This window comes from Astatotilapia calliptera, chromosome 15 (assembly GCF_964374335.1).
Source record: "Astatotilapia calliptera chromosome 15, fAstCal68.1, whole genome shotgun sequence".
NCBI classification, from domain to species: Eukaryota; Metazoa; Chordata; class Actinopteri; order Cichliformes; family Cichlidae; genus Astatotilapia; species Astatotilapia calliptera.
This window is the reverse complement of record NC_137436.1, coordinates 37,753,723-37,776,330: the sequence shown is the minus strand read 5'-3', so window position 1 is coordinate 37,776,330 and position 22,608 is coordinate 37,753,723. Positions and strand designations below refer to the sequence as shown.

The window sequence follows — 22,608 nt, the reverse complement described above, 5'->3', positions numbered from 1 at the left end:
CAAAGACACGAGAGAAAACAGCGTGGTAACAACACTGTAGCTATTTAATCGCCCACTACATAACTGTTCAGTGGAGAACATTCTCTAACATCTCTGGCATCATATAATTATTACTAAGCATAAAATAACAAACAAGACACAGTTTTACTCACCTCTAAAGTAAGTACCAGTTTCCTATAATTAATCAATAAATCACAGTTTTTGTGCAAATGACCAAATGGCTATTTCCGTTAATTCAAAGTGCTGTAATGACCCCTAAAACTGACAAATGGGGCATAAAGGAAATCATTTCCCTGTGAGATAAAAAGCGATCTCACTTCCGAGTGGAACGTAAACTTATTTCAAACCCCTCTGTTTACTGGTGTTTGAAAATAAAACAACATGGTAGCAGCATGACAGAACGGCTGTAGATTCAGGGAGGTTGAGGAGAAAGGCTGGAAAAGCCCGCTCGTGACAGATGCCCTCTGCTTAACTTATCCAGGGGAGAGGAAAAGTAAATAGTAGCTCCGTGGTCCCGAAGGAAACAAAAACCGCTGCTGGCAACATTTTGCCCGACCAATTGACTTAAATGTCTCATTGAATTATAAACACAGAAAAGCGATTTACATACGGGGGCTGTTCAATGTTCAGCTCAAGTTAAGGGCTTCGTTTCTTTATAAGTTTTTCCATTTTTGTTATTATTTTAAATCTCAAAGAAAAGTCCGACGTTTCCTAAATCGAAAATTGGAGAAAAACTTTTATCACCTTTCCGACTTGAATATAATCACTAAATCGCTTTTTATTTATGTGTGTACTCTTTCAAATAAAAACCAAGATGTAATGTCCAAGGCACCGAATTTGAAAACAGGCGAGGTCCTTTTTAATATATCTGAGAAAAAAACAGTTAAAGTCCGACGGAAATTCCCCGGAATGCTTAAGTGCTCTGGAGTCAAATAATTGAGGAGAAAGAAGTTTTAATCAGACCCTATTCATCGAAACGGAAGCGACCCGCAAGGGGGCGCTGTGTGTCCATGCTTTTACATGCGCTCTAAGCCAAGTCAGTGACCCGCTGCAGAAAAAAGTAAACTAGAATTAAAAAAAACCCCATCAAGTTAACAAAGCTGCCATTGTATAGGACTGTTGAAGCTTCTTATAGGTAGTCACTACACAGTTAAACATCTGGCAGAGAAGCAGAGAAACCGTCTCCTGTGTTTGCTTTATTGTGGATGTGGCACAAACAAAGGCTGCTCCGGAGATAAGTGCAGAAAAATGCAGCGATGCATTCTTATTTGGAGCAGACACAGATTTTTATTTTAGAATAAATGTGGAAAGTAAATGATTGTCATGGTACAGTTTTTCAGTGCAGCTGCTTCAGCCGTAACCCCTCCTCTTGGTCCCCCCCCCCCCCCCCCCCCCAGGTCTCTCTCGCTCGCTCGCTCGCTCTCTCTCCTCTCCTTATTCATCCACCGCCTTGTGCTTCATTCCAGTGCACAAGCCGAGCGAAACAAGACGGTTTACGCGGCAGCCAAAGCCGATAAATTCGCTCAGGGAATAAATATCTATAAACCGCGGCTCTCTCCTTATAGGAATACCACTTGACGCACGTGAGCGTGCACGTATGGGACTATACAGCATGATCCTGACAGCACTGCCGCTATCTCTGCCTCTGCTCTGACTATAGAGAAAGTGCTTGGATCTCTCGGAGAAGGTTGGCATTTCCATTTTTTCTTTCTTTTTTGTTACCGAGTATCATCCAAACGCTGCTGGAAATATTCTCCGGATGGTGACCACGGGCTGGACTACCTGTTTTCAGTGCATTCGCTCAATGCGAGGGGAAGGGACCGTGAGACTTGCGCCTGTTGTCTTTTCCCTGGTTTAATAAGGCACTTTGGAAATCACTGAAAAGGGGAGAAGGGTTGAAATATTTTATATCAAAGGCGATATTTGATTTGAACTCTCACCTCTATGTGTTTTGGTGAATGGAGGTAACTCTGGTCCTGGAGGTTTGACACAGCGGGGACCGGGACGGGACTGGGTGCGTGGAGCGTCGGATCACCCAGGATTGTATTCCTTCCTCACTCTCTCTGCCGTGGGTCTATTTACATGTCCGACCTGACCGCTTTATGACAATGGATTACTTTCTGCTTTTATGCAGCCTCTTGCTGCCTGTGGTGTCTGCCGTGGAAGGTAAGAAATTTTAACTGTTCTAGAGGTTTCATGTTGCAGCTTTCCTGAAGCCTAATATTTCTCCACACCAAGCGAGTCCGCACCCGTGCCTCTTAAAGGCTGGGCACTGCACCCTAAAGCTCATGTAGCCGTACCCAAAAAATGATGATTCCATTTCTACCCCCCGAATTAATTTCATTTTGGAAGTGACCAGCCGTGGCTGATTTCGTTCTTTCTTTTTTAAGCATCTCTAATGAAATTACTGACTTTACAGGATTCAATTGTTGTGCGTCCACGAAAGCTCATCCATTTCAATGATCGTTGTGTATTCTTTTTTGGAGCACAAGATTGTGAGGGCTGCCAGTGCTTTCTTTGTCATTTAAGGACATTAGCTCCACACTGTATCTCACTGGGGAGTCGCGGCTTTCCCCCCACGCACACACACACAGCACTTTCCCCAGGTCAACTGCGTGCATTTTAAGGGATTGCTTCGGTGTGTGGCCTTCTGACATCTAGACTATGCGTATATTTATGTGCCCTTCAAAAGAAGGCGAGGGGATTGAATCATAACCCACATTTTGAATATTTTTTTTTATTAATCTGAAATATCTGAAACGCGACGTGTGATTTGGTAAAGTCATTTTTATAACTGATGAGTTGTCTCTTCTCTCATCTGTACAGTAATTATTATTTTAGTTTTATCAGATGTTTTTATTTTATTTATTGTTTTTTATTAACGTGATATGAATTTGGTAATCCTCAGTTATATATTTTTATCAGTTTCCTCTGACAGCTCATCTGTCTTAGCTCTGTGTGGATGTTTGCAGTGCGTAAAATCAATGAGAAATTCCATCTGTCGTTTTTCCCAGCGATGTAAACGACTGCCCCGCTCTTCTATTACGTCTTCCCCGTACTTTGTTTCACTCTGCGATGTTTGGGAATTTAAAAAAATGGACTAGTCGAAATAAGGTTGAAAGAGGCCTAAAGCTTGAGAGTATGAATGTCGGAGCCCAGGCGAGGCTCCCGGTTGGCTTGTGATGCCAGTAGGAAAGTAGGACAGTGGGCCACTGGCTCAGCAAACGCGTCTCGATCTCAGCTTATTTCTCCACCTGTCCACATAACGTCTGAAGTTTTTGTTTTTTCACTCTCAGAAACTGAGAAAAGGTTGTTGCTGATGGATATTTTTTCCCCAAGGTACATTTTACTTTCTGCCGATTTGTCACCGATTGTTTGAAATACAAGTGGCGCACCAGATTTACACTATGAATAAACTAGCCTGCTGTAGATACACAGGGCCTTTGATTTAAAAAAAAACTGACAGCAGGCTGCACGGAAAAAAGAGTTTAATTTTTTTTATTTTTTTATTTAACTGCAGTGGAAAGTCGCTTTGTCTGCTAAGCTAATACAAACACAAATTACTCTAAATGAAGATTGTTTTACAGCCTCTGAGATGGCTCTCAATCCATGTTGTCCGCAATTTAAGAAATTCTTATATCCCACACTTTCTTAAACTCTTCACAACCAATTATTCTGATTTCCACGTAGTAATATTTGCTCGGTCAGGACCTAGAGTCAAAACTCAGTTAATAAGAGTGACTTTAGTAACACTATGGTTACCGGTTAAGATGTATTTTGTTTGGTTTTATTCATTTATTTAATTAATTCTACACAAAAGAAGACCAAAGTAGGCTGTGATTTTTTTTTAAAAAAGAAATATTTTCAATGAAAATCTTTTATTAGAATAATCAAATTCTAATATCTATTTCCAAATCTTTAAAAAAGTCCCAAATATCTTTTTTTTCTTCTTCTAAGGAACCTTGAATGCCACTTAGTGGCCCCTGTACCTCACCGGACCCCAGTGAGGAACCACTGACTTAAAACATATGGCTTTGAATGGATGGGTGGATTCCTGTCGTGCAAAAGTTGTGGGGTAAAGAGGTAGACACCGGGAGTGAGCCGGGAAAGGGAGACAGAGTGAGAGAGGGCTTGGCCTTAACAAAAGCAGAAAGTTTTCCTTCGCACTGCTTGAAGTTGATGTATTTTGTTAGAACAATCTATTCCCTACCTAAGTGATGCCATAAACTCTGCTCTACTGACCTGGCTGGGGGTTTACCTAAGCTTGTAATACAGCCGGATGATTTATGGCTGCTGCTAGGACTTCTTTCTGGGATATATGGGTTTATGGCGAGTTAGGGAGCAACAAGCGGCCCGGTGGGGGGACGTTTGCCCAGGCTCACTGTGCGCCTCTCCGGTCCCGGGGTCACACTGCCCGCGGAAAAGGCTGTTAATTATTTCATGTTTTCTTTTTGACCCTTTGGTTTTACATTTGATATTTTAAAAAGCCATGTAGGATAAAAGTCACTCCCAAGGTCTTCAACAGTATAAATTCAGTTTATTTGTAATCGTGTAATTATGGGACAGTTAAACCCAGGGTTTCTGAGTTCTCCGTGGCAACATCAGCGCAAAACATTAATTTGACTCCTCATTCAGCATACCTCATTTAACTGATTGGGTGTTTGATGTGGCGCACATCAGGCACGTAAAAGCATGACGGTTGTTTTCTTGCTGGATTTGATACTTTTGGTAATTTTCTTAATGTGGCTGTACACGAAACCTTAACATAAGAGTTGTTTATGCTATTGAATTTTATGTAATCTTTGTTATGGGTTGGACTACTCAGATGGGTTAAGTGTCTTAATTGTATCTCAGTTAAATAAGAGATGAAACCATTAACCTGTGTTTATGTCGGGGTTGATTGATGCCCTGGCGTTTTGGGTCGTCCTCGGCGGATGCTACCGTGGCCTTGAACTTTGGGGTGCTTAGCAGTGTGCTGAGGAGACAAATTGCGTCGATAATTGTGCTATTTAGTGCGCAGATGTTTTGGGAGAACGAAGGCACAAAAAAGTATGAACGGGCTTCCTGGTGATATTCGGGACAGGCAAAACACCCCGCTAATACTGTACAAGTGTCTTAAGAGCAGGCCAGATTTTTTCTTATTCTTTCTTATTATATTTTTCTCTAAACTCAAACACTGGACCCACTGGAACTAAATTTTTACTCAATTTAAACCGTTTTGTATTGTTAGCTGAAGCCACATAAACAGCGACAGAGAGTTCCCCAGTCTTTTTTTTCCTATTTATGGCTGTGTGTTTCGACGACTGATTACGCACAAGCAAGGGCTTTGTAGCGCACATGTTTATGTTTTTATGTGGGTGAGATCACACCTCCACGGGAGCTTTCCTGTGCCTGTTTGCAGTTGGCACATTTCTCATCAAACTCTCTCCCGTGATTTATTCTCGCTCTTTTTTTCCAGCAGGGGAGTCCCCCTAGTCCTCATAAACATTTTTTATGTATATATATTTAATTATCATTTCCAGGTGGTGATTAATATATTAACAACGCATGCATAAAAAATATGCGTAAACTCTGTCCACACTGTAAACGCTCGAGTCTTATCGAACTTGATTTCCTTCTCCTCCTTTGGTCATGTGACTGCTTGATTGATATTTCTCACTTTACCCGTGTACAGATTTCAGGTGACCACATCTTGCTGAAACGCAACTAACCTTCGTAATAAAGAGAGTAATTGAGCCATTCTGGCCGGGACCAGCTGTCCCAAGGCCTACATACACCGGGCTTTATTTAAGGGCGCAGGGTCAGTCTGTGTGGCCTGAGCGGGACTCCCAGTGAAGCAGCTAAGTCAAACCTTTCCTCCGGAGCTCGTCTACATAACATTCAAAAGCAAATTTACTGAACAAATCTGTTTAAGGTCACTATTGAAGTAACAAAAGGATATATTAGTGACCCTATGGTGCCTATCACAGAGACCATTGAAGGGCTAAGTGGATGTGGCGCTAAAGAGGCGTGAAAGTGAATTTGCAAAATAAAAGCGTCAGTTCTGCTAATCAATCATTCTACAAGGGGACACGATCTATCTATCTTAATGCGATTATGAAAGATATATAAGATGAATAAAACACAGACGCACAGATGGACACCCTCAACACAGGGAATGCGTAAAGTCTCCATTAATGCGGTCTTATTGATCTAGCCATTCGCCCTTGCTCAGCCTTTCAAAACCACAGATTCAGATTTGATTCGGAACACTGGCTAAAGGTAATAAACAACGCATAAGGATAATTGTCGATATGTCCTGAATCAATTGGCCCGATGAAGGAAGACTGTATGTTGTGAAATATACTCCAAAATGCAATTCAAATAGTAGCAGTGCTATTGCTACTACTATTAGTACTAATAATAATAATTATAATTTATTATATATAAGTATACATTAAATATATAATTTATTATTATTGTTATTGTAATCTATCTATCTATCTATCTATCTATCTATCTATCTATCTATCTATCTATCTATCTATCTATCTATCTATCTATCTATCTATCTATCTATCTATCTATCTATCTATCTATCTATCTATCTATCTATTATTTTGGGGCTCTGTCTCTCATTGGTAATGTTCTCTTCAGAATTGCATGCTGCACGGCATGATGATCTCATCCTATTTACATTTTTTCAATGTTTTGAACAACAAACAAAAGAAATGATAAAGTCATAAGAGGCAGTTGTGCCAGTCAATCAGCCAACAGGGATCCCAGACCGTCTGCAGGTCGTATGCTAGGCTGGAGCCGCGTTGAACAGATGCATTCTGACATAGGTTCAGGCGCTTGGGAAGAAATGGCGCGTGGATGACGACATGTAGGGAGTTGGGATATGATGGTACAGGGGAGCAGTCTGGTGGTTTTCAGGGTGTGGGGTTGGATTTGGATCAGCAACCCAGAGGGCAACAGAGCTGACAGACTTTACAGATGCAGCGGGCCTGCAGGAGCACTCATGCACACCGAAGGACGGTTCATGGCTCTGGCGGCGGCATGGAAAGATTCACCGAGCTGGAATTTCACATGCAGACAAGCGGCAGCCATGTCAGGCCTGCATGAGCCTTCATACACCAGGAAGTGAATGAACGAGGATTACTAGTCAAAATAAGGCAGCAAGGATGCAAATAGGGATATAGTCAAAACAGGATATTTTTTTCTGAGGAACTACAGTGAAGAACAATTAATGAATATGAACCTCAATGTGACACATCAGAGTGTGACCAAGTAAATTTTCCTATGTTTGCTTAGGGCTTTAGAACATGGAGGCAGGCAGCAGCTTAGCTTCAGCTTCAACAAAACTTTACCATTTCAGACATATAAGTAAAACAATTACAGAAATATAATAGTTTCTCTAGGTTGTGACTACTTTGCCTTAAAATATAGTTACAATAATCCCACTAAGCAGTGTTTATCATATCAGCGACTATGTTTATATCCACCTCAGATTCACCAAATATTTATATTGGACATGTACACGGCACTGTTAATGAATGACAGTGCCATTAGTCGAGTTTATATAACATTCTTGTGATTACAAGAATGTTATATAGACACATGCACTATTAAGTGAAGTAAAGCACGTAAAATATTTTACCGCACAGAAACCATGACGAATATAATCACACGAATAAACGGCGTGTATGATGTTTAACTGGGTTTATCCTTCTCACATTACTGCCGTGAGGACTTGTTGTTACGTTAATGTAAACAAGCACTTGTAAGTATTCAGAATTGATGGTAGTTTTACAAGAGGTTGTTCCAGATCTTTTTTTTATGCCAAACAAAATGTGTGCGCACAGTTTTTGTGTATGGATTTCCTTGCATATGGCACTGTGTGCGCAGTCTTTCCTGGTCTCCAACAGAGTGGCCTTGTGGGATGGCAGGTCTTTGACACTCAGTGTGGAGAGCAAGCAGGGGAGGGTGAATGTGTCTGGGCCAGCCCACCACACAGACACACTGCTGCTGTCTATATTTAGCCAAGCAGAACACGAGAGAAAGGAAAAGAGACACACACAGACACAGGGAACGAAAAGGAGAGCAAGGAGAGATTTTTCACTTATGGGCGAGGGGCAAGATGGGCTGTTGATCTAAGCGAGAGGAGTGTATTTGGGAGATTACAGGGGTTGGGGAGGGTCTGTGTGTGCACTGCTGGAGGTACAGTTTGTCCATGTGTGCAGTCTCAACTAACTTTTTTGTTTTTTAAGAAATGTTTTGACTGCATTGAGAGATGGAGGCACTCAAGCTCAACGTCCAGCAATGCTGATATTTTTTTGAATGAGAACCTAGTTTTTAAAAACAACTGTCAAACATTAAAAATAAGATCTCTACTATATTTATATTATTTCAAACGTTTATATAACCTGATGACTTTTGTCCTGCAAACTCCCTGCATATTAACCCTTTAATGTGTAAGCTGATGGTTGATTCATTGGTTCAGTTTTAAATATATAAAACTAAAGCGCCAAATCACAACAACAGTTTTCTCAAGGTGCTTTGACTCTGCAGCAGTACAGAGAAAACCCTATAAATCAGATGAGGAAGCACATGAGTGGGATATTCCCCCCGCTGTGTTTAACTGACTTATGATAATGACTTGAATACTGTTAGAAAAACGTTAACTTAATAATAATAATGGCTTTCTGAGATGACATTTTATAGGCTCTGTCTGCTACTCAAATGACCATGTGTCAGAATGTTCATATTATAGGTGAGTTAGTATCTGCTGTGCTTTCCACCCACGCTCAGCCCACATTGTGTGATCCCTATCGAGAGGTCATGAGGGGGTCTTTTTGTATGATTTTGATGTGGGGCTCTCTGCCTAAGGCTAGTCTTGTTCAGTAGCTGAACAATCAAAGCCCAGAGCTTGTCCTATTCCAGTGGGGAAAACAAAGTATATCATAAAAGAGGATGTGCATATTTGTAAAGAAACTTTGGCAACTTTTCTAAGGCTCACATGTAAAAACTCACAAGCAGAGCAGATTTAGGGCACAGTGGGTGACTGATGTGTGCATGACTCCATTTTGTCCCATATGGCTAATCTGTAGATTAGTGGTGTTTGCATTTAAGACTCAGTCTGCTTATGAGAGACGACAAATAGTAAACATGAAAAGCTAACGTGCCTCTTGCCTCTCAGAGAGTCGAAAAAGACCGGGTCAGCGGGAGGTTTGAAAGGTGGAGTTTAAAGGAGCGGACTTCTCCTCGCAGCAGTTTGATCCACCTCAGGGCATCCTCCTACCATTTCTTTACGAGCTACAGGCTCTTGTAACAAATTTTTGCCAATGGAGCAGAAAAGAGATCTTTGATATTTGTCTTTGAAAATGGCTAGTTACATCTGTCGGGAGAGTGGACACAGCTGTAAAACAGCGTGCCTTCAGGGGGAATAAAGGCCACATTACCTGGTTTCAGCCTTTGCTGGCCTTGTTAAATGTAAGAAGGAAACAGAGATGCAGGAAGCGGGGAGGGAGATTTCTTTGTTGAGTTTAACCATAGCTGGGTGGTTAATGGTAAGACATTTTGTGGCAGACAGCCTAGCTCCAGGCCCTTATTCCTTTTCAAGAGCAGGGAAACAGCTTTTGCTAATTTTCAAATAGCCATCCTGAGCAAGCCTATGTGTGATGATAGGCACTGCTTCAAAGGAACAGCTGTAGTCAGAACTGATGTGATGGGCTCAAATGTCCACTGTAATTAACCATAATGCATGTGTGAGAACAGGAGTGTATATTTTACTTGGTAAGAGGTCTGCGCAGGAGTGCTCCTGCTCACACTGAGTACAGTGTTGCAGTAGAACTCTATTACAACTTATTGTGCCCCACTTCTCATCCTGGGTGTCAAAAACACTAACCGCCCACACTTCATCTACACTTCAGAAGACCCAGGAAGACTCCCCACCTCTATTAAATATTTCTCCCCTTTTTTTCTCTCGTCTTCTGGAGAATGGCGGCGGGTTTAACTAGACCCCTGCTCTCTTATCAACAGCTCATCCAATTCACTCTGAACATCTTAAACACGCTCTCCAGCACGGCTCGCACAGGGTGGGTGAAACCAACACATTTGGGTGACAGAAGCAGCAATAACATGTGACCCGATGTCCATATTTTTACATACCGTAATCTCCACACTTCCACACTGCAGCTTCCCTTCAGACACTGCCGGCTGTGGGGAGCATTTACTTAACCTCGGCTCACAGTGAAACAGAGTTTCAGTGACACCGTGACTTTTATGTTCCAAGTGAGTGCAATATTTAGAGGACGCTGAAGAAAAGGTAAAAAAAAAAAGCCACAACGACTGTTATAAAAGTAAACGTTTCATGAGGGCAATCTTACAAATGTAGAGGCGTCACTTTTGGCGTGTTGTTACTCAGATTGCCCTAACACCTGCCCATTTGGTAGAAGTGTAGATCACATATGGCTATAAAGTGATGTTTGTTGCTGAACCAGAGGCCACCCTGTGGTTTTGATATCAGCTTCAGTCATCTCACAAAGTTGGTGTTTCACTGTTAAAGAAACTTGTTTATTCCGGTTTCTTTTTTTCTCACAGTAAGACGAGCTTAATTGGTTTAATCTTGTATTGCACACAGGAACTGATTTCATTGCATCCACGTATTATCTGTGAGTAAGTCCTGCAAACTGATATCACTGCAAAATCAAATGGAGATGAAAGTTGAAATATGCCATACAATGAGTACAACATATAGAGGATGCTGAAGCAAATGTAAAATAAATAAATAAATAAAAGAATCAAACGAACAAACAAGCCTCAGTGACTGTTATAAAAATAAACATTTCAGGGCAATCTTGCAAATGTGGAGGTGTCGCTGCTGCCATGTTGTTACTGAGATTGTCCTAACACCTCTGCACTTGGTAGAAGTGTAGATGACATAGAGCTATAAACGATGCTTGTTGCTGTGGATGTGGCATAAGAAGGAAACAGAGGCCACCCTGTGGCTTTGATATCAGCTTCACTCATCTCACAAAGCTGGTGTTTCACTGTTAGAAGAAAGTTTATTTCTAAGTTTGCTAATTTGGGACAATTTTAAACACTTTTCTGTGTCTTTGTACCACCGTGCCTGTTTGTCATGGTGCTTGCCGACTGTGACTTTAAAAGGGATTTGACAAGTGCTGTGAAACACTAATTGCAATGAGCCAGATGAAAGCACCACACAATATAGGCTGACCCCCTCCCTCTGTGCCAAGTCAGGCCATAAACAGCTTCCCCTTCCCCTCTTACACCTTATGGAAATCCCTTGTGACCTTTCTCTCTCTCTCTCACACACACACACACACATTGAAAACACGAGCGGTGACAGTTTCTTAATCACGCGGCTGGACACACATGTGCACATAAATCCCACAAAATCTTGATCCTTACGCCTGCTTCTTAGGGTCAGAGCCCACATCTACATTCATTCACTCCTGTGCTAATGAATCAATCGAGTGGCTCCATTCATTTCATTTCTGTCAGACCCAATCGATCAGCCTCTTTCTTCCTGTCCTAACAGAGCAGCGGGGGACCTCAGAGATTGAGGGGAGTAAAAAAAAGGGTTTGCTTGAAACATCCAGACAGTTGAAAGACTCCTCATTTCTTTTTCTCTTTCGTTTCCTAGAAATGTAGTTTGAGAGCGTTCAGCTGTGTATGTACTTTATGTATGTGAACTAAATTAAAGAGAAGGGATTAAAAAGAATTAAGCTAAAAATTATACACGATATTCAGCGTTCATCTTACCGTTAGCGGGAATCACAGTTTAGCACAGTGGATTCTGTTGATGCTGAAATGGAATAGCAGATAGAAGGTAGCAATGATGCATAAACTAGCCCACACTCCTCTGGAGTTTGAGCCTCTAACTTGGCTAGGGGAGCAATGTGTTTGATGAGTCCAACTCTCGCCACGCTCCACTCCCCCACTGAGTCAAAGTCAGAAAGGTTATAATTTTTTTTCCAAGCCCCTCAAAGTTTAAGCAGTTTGTGTGTGTGTGTACAAGGCCATGCAGAGAAAGGAGAGGCAGGCCAGAAGAGAGGGTTCAGAGGGTTTTCATTTTCAAAACCCACTTAGTTCTGTTTATTGGGCTGCCAGTTCATTTCAAAAGGTGTTGAGCGAAGCAACTATGCAGACCAGAGGTTGTTGGGAGCCAAGGTCGCCTCAACTGAGTTTGGGGAGGGGGAGGATGGCCGAGGATGGTAGTGGACAGGTAGGTAGCAGAAGACCGGGAGGAAGGAGTGTGACGAGCTGAGCTTCAGAGGAGGAGTAGTATCTGAGAGATCCATTTGAGCACAACAAAGATCATCCCATCATTTGGAATTCTGCCACTAACCTATCATCAAAGCTTTCACTACACGATGGTATTTCCTCTCAGGTAGAAGATTACACCAGGGAAGATCCACTGCTTCCCATTAGTGCCTTTCAATAACTCTGCACCTTGAACACATGCACATAGTCCCACTTGAAGGAACCAGCCTTTAACAGGCGTGCTCGTGATTTTTTTAATGAATGTTGCAAACGACCAGTAGTAATCAACCGAAGCATTGTACGACAATTTCGAAATGCATTCACTGAAATTATCAGAATGGGGGTCAAAAACACATGAAAAAAATTAGGTCAATAATATGTAAGGGAAGAAGCTCCATCCACCCATCCATCCATCCATTCATCCATCCATCCATCCATCTATTTTCTTCCCCTTATCCAGTTCAGGGTCACAGTTGAGCTTATGCCTATCCCAGCTGTCACTGGGCAAAAGGCGACAACTCCATAGAAGGTTTCTAAACATCTGGTTGAAACTGGCATTGATGGCCTGTTTAGCCTTACTTATATTCTAGATTGTTCCATGTTCATTGTTATCCTACCATACAGCTTGTCTTCTTTCTTCTAAGCAATTTAGAGAATAAAACCATAAGTTTTAAGGCATGATCTCTGAGTTACACTGTTATTTAGCCCTTTTTTCTTTATTTCATGCTTTTTTTTCTGTGGTTCTTCCCTCTGCCCCTTTTCAGTTACCTCTTCTGTGACTGCAGCTTATCACACTTGCAGTAGGCCCTAATTACAGTATTATTTTCCTCCGCCTGTTATCTCACGGCCTTGTGATATCAAAATCCCAACAGCGACAGTAAGCAGCGGGGAGACAGTTGCTATTTACTACTTGGAGACCTATTGTTGTTGCCTACTGTGTGATAAGGTCTTGATTGTCAAGATGACTTCCCCCATTGTCTGTAGGGAGAGAAAGATACAGTGGAAAGGTGTGGTGAATGTACACCACCTCTGCTCATTCCACCGACTGAAACAGTCCTGTATGTCACAAAAACCAAATGGTGTTCCATATACAGAAAATAGAAACAAAAAAAAGGTTCAAAGCCTAACGCTTACATGACAGCTTGTCGCTTTTCGTGACACACTGCTTTTTTTCCTTCTTCCACAAAACACGTTCTTCGCCTGTCAGCTTTAACAATATAAAAGATTAGGACAGAAAGAACGACTGCAAAAAAAAGGAAAAAAGAAAGACAATAGCATCTCACTTGGCTGTAACTTAATATGTTGCTTTAGGTGGCAGAGGGTTTCTAAGTGTGAGTTGCAGGAGGTGTCTGGGGTTTAAATACCAAGGCAAACAGCTTAAGAGTGTGAAAACAATTGGCAAAGACATGAAAGTGTAAGCAAGAACACACACACAGGGGTCAGATAACCTCTGGCCAGATGGGTATGGTCAAGTGAACACAGGAGAAAGGTTGTCGGGTGGGGGGTTGCGCTGTTTATGGCACCGATGTCAGAAAAGGGGACTCAAAAGCATGACCCTGTGTGCCAAATTTGGCCTCTGTAAATCCCCCAGGGTGCAGGAACTAAAAGGGTGGTGATGATTGGGGATTCAATTTGGCTTGCTATCAATCAATGCCACCAAGATAGACAGGATTGCTGCCGATAGCCCGTCCTTGCAACCAGATTGGGTTTGTGCCTCTTGGGATTCACGCCCTTTTTTCACGCTTTGTTAATTAAGCGCCCAAGCTGCCCCTGCACTTACTTATTTATGAATCTTGGCTTCGACCGGTACTGGAAACCACTTGGTCTCCCCTAATTAGTCTCTCACTAATGGCCAGGCTTCCAGACAATTTCAAACCGCTGACCCCCATTTTGTTTATGCACACACCAAACCATACGACCTTGACGTTACACAACCCATGTTTTCTGGTGTTGTGTTTCTGTGGTGCTGAATAAAGTGCCCCACATGGGATAATGAGGCGACACTTAAAAAAATCAATTTCCTTCTCCATCTGTCTAAGTAATTCCTCACCTGTTCATTAACCCAAGAATAGAGTACTCTGGATGTGTTGAGCCTTGACAAGAAGAGAACCCGACGAAAGAAAACAAGAAGCTTCATGCTGGTGAAATAGTAACACTTTCCCAGTACGCTCAGGGAAAGAGGGGCTTAACTCTGGCATGATTAATTGTCATTATTAATTATTATTGTCTTGGGTTGTTGCAAACAGCACGCTGCTGACTTTATATCGCTTTATTGATCAAAGTAAGCCAACGGCATGACATCACTTCTCTAAACACCATCGTGCAATTACTTTAACTACTTACTTTTAACTCGGCGAACACCCGAGCATTTTTCCCTTTGGTTTTAATGGCACAGTCACTGTTCAGGGTCAGCAGGCTCATCCACTGTGGCCTTGTGTGGTGTGGTTTGCATCACATAAACACTGGTCCCAAGTCAAATTTACTGGCGAGCAGTCCTGGAGATTCATTTGCATTCTTCCCTCTTTGGCTGGTTCAGGGTCAGGCATGATGACTAATCAGGTCAGGACTGATCCACACCCTGCGGTCGGAGCACTACCAACCCCACCTAGCTCACTTGGACCACCAAGTGTATTTGTGCTGAAGGTAGAGGGAACACACACAAGCTGGATGGAAACGAGCTGATATTTTTGGTGCATCTCATTTCCCATGTCTCCAGTTGTGGAGAAAAACAAACTTTTACCTCGTTCTTGTTTATTCCCTTCAGATTTTATCGCCAAAGGCCACAACAGAACTGAACCCAGCCGAACACATGCGCTAATGGGTGAGCTTAGGCATAAACAGTGGGATTGTTATTTTTTTAACTAGCTAACTTTGCCACAGGCTGTGTTATAAGTATAACAATAATGCAGGTGGGAATGTGAGGGAAACTTTTGGGTTAGTTATGAAAAAAGTTAACTGTTGCTTGACTTGGACAGCCCAGGTGAGAAACAAGCTTTCTGTTGTTCGTGTGCATCTGAAAGCAATTACATTCACAAATTTGTGTGTTTAAAGAAGCACAGGGAAAAGTAATAATTTCATTTAATCTGTTGCTCTCCTTATTATGTGGTAATTAACAATAACCTTAACAAGAACCCATACCGCTACCCTAACTTTACCCTAACCTCAAAAGACGTCCTCACCTCAATGTTAACAACGTCAGTTATAACGACTTTGATTTTAGGCCGCATAACAGCGACACATTCCCAAAATATGAGTAAACCACAGTGACGCACACGCACGTTACACTGAAACCCATGTTTTCGATACAGGAAAAACAGTGTGTGCTAGCTCTGTGTGCTGTGTGTCAGCACATTAATAAATGGGTTCCTGGTGGCCTTGTGACTAGAGCTTCTGTGTGTATGTGTAGGTGGTGGTAGTGTGGGGTAATTGGTGACACCGTGCTCCCTCCAAACTGCCAGGCTTAGTTACACATCAATGAAGGGTGAATAATACATTAGCTAGGGTAGTGCATGTCCCTCCTACACATCCCAAGAGAAGAGGGGGTGGGGGCAAGGTAGGCAGATGACAAAATGAAAAATATCTTAAATTGGGGTGAAAAAAAGCTAGAAAAGGTATTTAACCCTAAGCTCTCCATCCCCTGACATATCTCATTTGTCATCTACACATCTTCAGCCAGACCATTTAAGCTCAGCTTGCCTTGAACATACCTATTTTAGCTAGTGTCCTTACCTTCCTTGTCCTGATGTACAGTCAGTCTTTTTCTTTTGCATTGGAGCTGCTTTCAGAAGAAAGAGGAAACGAGCCGTAAGCAAGCTTGGGATCAGTCGGGCTTGCTTGTAGTGTGTCACGGTGCTTGAGTGTTGATGCAAGTGGTTCTGTTGTCATGTTACAGTGAATCCAAAATCTTGTTGTGCCTTTGTTGACCTGCTCTGTGTGTCTGCAATTTGGGACTTCTGTATTTGCCATTCTGTCTCTTTCTGCGCTAGTGTATATGCATATAAATGTGTGTGTGTGTGTGTGTGTTACTAAGTGCAATATGATTTATTCCTTCTTTCTCTGGTGTTGCTGTCTGGGCTCCTCTGTGTGTCATGCCAATACACACAGGTCTTTATGTAATTGAAGAGCGCCTCTGAAAGCCCCCCGCCATATGGACCCCAACAGCCTTGGATGGCAGTCTGTCTGTCCATCCCTCAATTTCTTTTAATTGCCCAGCGCCAGGATTCTGTGCTTTGACTGTCTATTGAGTGGTTCCTCAATAGGTTAAATACATTAATATGTAATAAGGTTTGGGACCTCGACAATCCCAGACCATGAGATTGACCAGATAATGCTGAGCGGGGCTGAGGACAAGGAGTGCAAATACTAAAAGTTTTAGTCTGGCTTTAACTTTTCCTACCCTATTAACTCAACTTAAGCTATCCTTTTTGATTATTAGTATTATAGATAATCGGACATACGCTTTTATGATTTGTCATAAAACAATGCTGCTAGTAGTAAACATATGAATCTGAATCAAATACATCGTGGTGGAAGTAGAACAACATTTTACACTACTTGCAATATAAATGTTAAGGTTCTTTGTCTGTACTAGTTTTAAAGTTAAAGTCACAGATTTTCGTATACTTTGATTATTGATTATACTTTGACTCATACATGAAATAAAATTATTAAAAGTCATTATATTTCATGTATGAGTCAAACCAGCTCTCCTACTCTGAGCCTTCTGCAAATTTCCATGGCATCAGACTTTGATATATAGTTAGTTAGTTACAGTTATATAACTTTTTTTTCTGTTGCTATATTTACAGGAGGACGCTTGGCTAATATGTAATTGTAACATTATGAAAGGTTGAGCGGATATTAACACTAACACGGCCGTGTTTTTTCAGATGGCTCATTACTGGTGCTTTTAGCTGCTAAAGAGGCAAAGTCCATTTGCGCGGAAGAGGTCTAACAAGTCAAGTTATTACAGTGGCCAAGTGTGAGATTAATTAACTTAGTGGCGATTAAGAATAAGGGGCCAGAAAGAATCTCAGTGGCAGCAAGGTGGGAGGGAGTGAGACGGAGACAGAGACAGAGAGAGAGCTTTCCACCCCAAAACATATGAATGTGACTAATCTCACAGATAGCTATTTGTAAGAATGTCCTTAAATAATAACAATCGCCCTCTCCTTTACCTTTTATGCTAAGTTATAGGTGCCAAGAAACAAACAAACACATGTATATCCACTATCACAAGCTTCCCAAAGTGACATAAAGTCTGGATTCTGAAATAAATGTGTAAAGCCTTTTCAGCAAAAAGTCTGCTGTTGTTTGCCATCAGAGATCAGTAACAGTTGTGATATGATAAAGATTGTCCAGAATGCAGTTGTCTCACGCAGGAGAGCAATGCCGTCGTCCCGGCTTTGCAAAGGTGAAGCATGAATTGCTCTCACACTGGCTAGTTTGTGATATCTATCAAACCAAGCCTGTCTCGCAGAAGTGCGTAAAATGACTGCCCGCCTTATCTTGAAAAAATGGTCAAATTACAAAGAAGTCGCTGCCTTCTGTGCTACCAGCATTTTATTTGATTGTAATATCTACTGACTGTAACATAAGAGATTTCGAGGTGTTTTTGGCCACTTGTGTGTATTTTTGCAAGACCAGGTGGAGCAGGAGGGAAGAATGAGAAAGAAAGAGAGTGGCAGCGATACGTGTAAAGACGAGGGAATGGTGATGGGAAAAAAAGACAAAGCTGGAAGAAGAGAAAGGATTTGTGAGGGGGAGAAAAGGGACAAAACAATGCAGCTGACCTACCCAGTTTACCTTGCCCAGTGTTGTATATCCTTTGCGTGAGTGCATGTGGGTCATTGTTTCTGTTTTTATTTCCAGTGCTGCGTGATACATTAGAGCTTCCTGATTTTTTGGTTTTTTTTGTCGTAAGGAACCACTCCCGAGCTAGTGTTTGAGGGTACAAAGAAAAAGAGAGAAGAGAAAGCGCATACTTTTGTGCGATCTTTGTGTTTATGAATTTGTGTGGTTGTTACAGAAAGGGTGTGTGTGTGAGATTGTGCCAGTCACTGGTCTCCAGAGACCTTACCCGGCAGGTTGCATTCCTGGCATTAACTGCCCTAACCTCTCTTTTGTTTCTGGTATCTTCGACCTGAATGGCTAATGACTGGGCTACCTGGTAAACTTTAACAAAACGTACGCATACTGATGACAGAGTCTCCCACAAGCCAGTGTCTTCATGTCACCTGGTTCCGTCATCCTTCAAAAAAAAAGTTGTGGTGAGGGATGAAAGGGTATAATTACTCATCTCGCCATTATTCATCTTTTCCATTTTCATTTTTATTCACAGGTAAATGAGGGCATACCTGGCAAATTAACATGACTGGCGGTGATAACTGACTTGATAATTATCTAGCAACATCTTCATAAATCATCAGCGGGTGCTCGATGAGCCGAAAGACAGCCTTTGGGTAGACTAGCTGGAAATCCCTGCTAATAGGGTAGTCCCCGGCTCTATTTTGGTTTTGTTATTTTGTTTATCCTGTCTGCGAAAGTTTCCGAGGAGAAGCAGAAAAGAAACAAGCAAACCTCAAAAGCTGGTTGGTTTCGACCGCCGCAGTGTTTTTTAAACTGTTTTAAAGTAATTGGAAGCCACTGGCATGTGGAAAATGCGAACCGCTTTGGGGCTTTGCCCCTTACTGCAGACACACAGGCAGCTGTTCCGGGTGTAACAGGAAGTAGCCATCTTTAATTAGATTCAACACAATCACTACATGCTGCGCAGGAAAGTGCAGTGTAAGGTGACCTGATACGTTGGCAGATGACTGCATTAGCAATGACTGTATTAACAGAAACAACGATAGAGGGACACAGTGTGTGTGTGCTTGTGTGTCTGTCAGAGAGTTAGTGAGAGAGAGAGAGGCCATGTATTTGTGAGAGAGACTCAGTGGCTGTTGATACAGAATGGCAAAGCTGGCTGCTAAGCCCTTTTCTTGTGGTGCTCAGCCATTCAAAAAGCCACGGCTTTTATTCAAAGCCCGGTTCCAGCTCTTTCTAGGCTACACCCCCAGTGAACAAACAGGATTTGTGTGTGTGTATGTGTGCATTTGTGTGCATGTGTATAAGTCTTAATAACATGTCTCATTTTCTGTTTGTATGTGTTGCCGATAATGTGTATGCATTAGTATTATGTAAGTGTATGGTTTGTGTTCCCCTGTGTTTGAGTTTGTTGAGTCAGCCACTGCTGACACACAAAATTGCCTGAAAACTGCTATTAAGAGCTGTGAGGGAACTGCTCGCACACAATCCGACTGCACAGGCAGCACAATAGCCCATCTCCTATTGAACAAAAGGTGTGTGCATGTGTGCACGCTCTTGTGTATGTTTATGCTTCCAGCACCCCCGTGACAGTCAGATAATCAACAGCTTCCACCTATACAAGCAAATGCACATTCATTCATACAGGTGTATTTCAAACACTCTGCTCTGCACCAATGAAATGCTTCCCCTCAAATCCACACATAGATTCCCCAAGGGCACGTTGCTGCTATCGCTGTTTGGTATTTGGCTTCGGAAACCGGGCTGCTATCATCTGTACAGACTGATACCAGGGCAGCTATCAAGCTGTTATGAATGAATGCCTTGGTTAGCAAAGGGCAGCGGAGCAGAGGAAGGCCAGGGAGGAGAGAGCAGAACAGAGAAGTACAGCAGCAAAGTACTAGACAATGGCTCCCTGGGCAGCAGTAGGGCAATGAGCCCATCAGGCTGCATGTTAAACACAGACACTCAAGGCAGGCACACAAACATACAGAAGACACTGCAGTTGTGTACATGCACACAGTCACATACTGTCTCTGAAGGCGACAGCGTGTTAGCATGCCAGCGACACAGTGGCAAAGAAAGACGTGCCGGGGCTGTGGGGAATACAAGAGAGCGTGCAGCAGCTCTCCATCCTCTCCTCTCCGTCCGCCCCCCACCCCCTTTGTTACCTTACTGGCCCCTCTTTGCCTTTCATTCCCATCTTTTTCCTCTTTGCACCCCCTCGCTTTGTCTGTACGTTGAATATCTCTTCCTTTCTCTGCATTCCCATCCCTCTCTCCCCCCTCCTTCCCTCCCCCAGTTTTCCCTGACTCCTGCCTCCCTCCTTTCCTCATTCTCTCTGTCTGATTTTTGCTGAATTCTATTAAGACTTTTAAGCAATGCCAGTATGAATGAATGTGCATTGAGTTATTTTTTTGTAATCAAAAACGGCCACACCCAAAGCAGCAAACCGTGTTCCCTCCGATTCTGCTTCCTCACTTCACCTAATTCTCCTTTGCATATCTCACATAAAACAGTGTTCAGTAGTTCTTTTCTTTGTACTTTGTGTGGAGGACTGGGAGGTGCTAAGAATTCAATACACATCTTTTTTTCTCTTTAATTTTCCACTGATCATCCCTCCTTTGCTCCCTTTTGTATCTGGCATATATGTTCCAACATTTCAGTATTGCTGCAAAAACTACTACTTTTTGCTTTGATCTGGGGTGAATTACAGTTTTTGAACAAATGTTGTGGTGCTGAGGGATTGATTAGATCAAATATAAGACTGAACTGATGGCTGAGAAAGCCCCAGATATGCTATGCTAAGTGGAAGTAGCAGAGAGCCCTGACTCTCGCCTGTCACAATTAGCCTAGACCACTAATGCCCAAAATCCACCAGAGCTTCAGCTCACAGATAGACACTCATAGGCAGGTAGTGCAAAAAGATGAATGTCTGATTTTTATACCTAAACCAAAAAAAAGAAGCTTTATTTATGTGTATATATATATATATATATATATATATATATAATCTGCTGTTTACTTTATACAATTCAAAATATTGTGGTAAATTATTTGTAAAATAATGATTTTAGTCTGTACTGTTTGCAGAACTGCACAACAGCTGCCGAGGTGCCCTTGAGCAAGGCTTTGAACCCTTTTGCAAAAAGGAAGCCTTGGTGAAAAAAATCTGTGTATTACACAGTAGAAGTTGAAGTGAAAAATAATTGAGGTGCACATGCTAGAAGATCTGTATCTGTATCAAAAGAAGTCTTTTTATAGAAGTTTGACATGCGTTGCTGCTCGTGTTCATGCACATGAGTATGCAGTGTATTTGTTTTACAGTCTAGTAAATCAATCTAATTCGGGTTGCAGTTGTGCTATATAGCGTTTTGAATATGAATCGTATACCAGGTATTGCTGCCCCCTCAGAGGGAGTGTGGGGTAAATACTAAATGAAATCAACAGCTGTAGCGACGCACACACACTCCATCATACACAACCACGCAGATGCAAAAAGACAAATTACTCCGCTCCAGCGGCCTCACTCGCATAAAAACAACGAAAAGCGCACATCCAAATGCCCACAGAGTTTGATAAGGAGAGCCACATTTCCATATGCACGCCTTTGAGGTAAAAGCAAACCTGCTACTCGCTAACTTGTATTTTTAAGTTGCAGCCGGCTGAGTCATTTGCCAGGAAATCTGATGATGGCATCTAAGCGTCTCACGCAGAGGCACACGCTGCGCAGTTCACCCAGTGCTCGCATTAATTCAGCCATCTAATTCAGGACTAGAGGGCTCTGCTTAAACACTGTTAATTGTCAGCATTTTTTTTAAAGTCTTAGAGTTAAATTTAAAATGTTGTAAAATCTAGAAGGAGAGTGGGGCGATTAATTTCCAGGAAGGGCTGTAAGCAAAAAAAATACTTCATCTATGGCAAAGTTTGAGGCAATAGTTTCCATGTTGGGTGATGTAAACACCAATCATTTCTACAGAAATCTGGTTTTGCGCCCATTTCCTGCTGGTTTTTAAACAAAGCCAGACCTGATGCCCTTAAAGTAATCATTTGCAAACGAAGCACACGCCCTTTCCAGAGCAGGTTGTAAATGATAAATATTACACCAAACCTTAAAAATGATGATTACAACAAAACATTACTGAAGCCTTAATTATCTATTTGCCTCTTGACATTTTTGCCAAAGTACGTGATAGTTTAACTGTAAATGTAAAAAGTGCTGTTCTGTTTCAGCTGATCTGAGCATGGTACATGATGTAATGCTTTTTTTTCAATAATGAGTAAGAAAAATCACAGAGAGCTATATTCAGATTTCAAAAGACAAGGCCAGACATCTCCGTGTGGTAAATCCACAGTGGCTGGAATGACTCCTCCGCGGGAATATTTCAGTAGGGGATGAATTCGAGTAAGTTTTGTGTCACACAGGATGCATCACTGTGAAAACACCCTGAAAACTGCGCTATTGCCTCTGCAGTGTTGTGGAAGCTTGTATCTGCTCATATACTGCTCCATACAGTAGTATATGAATATGAC

The 22,608-nt window shown here is 42.0% G+C and overlaps 1 protein-coding gene across 6 annotated transcripts in view; it reads left to right on the top strand.

Moving 5' to 3' along the window:
- Positions 1–1,451: 1,451 nt before the first annotated feature.
- The window catches only part of ephb3b (eph receptor B3b), a 57,403-nt gene continuing 36,246 nt past the window's right edge, over positions 1,452–22,608 (top strand). For all 6 annotated transcript variants that reach the window (XM_026193984.2, XM_080290266.1, XM_080290267.1 and 3 more), the window contains exon 1: positions 1,452–2,166. In XM_026193984.2, coding sequence (XP_026049769.1) covers positions 2,103–2,166 — 64 coding nt within the window. In that variant the 5' untranslated portion in view covers positions 1,452–2,102. The remainder of the gene's footprint in view (positions 2,167–22,608) is intronic.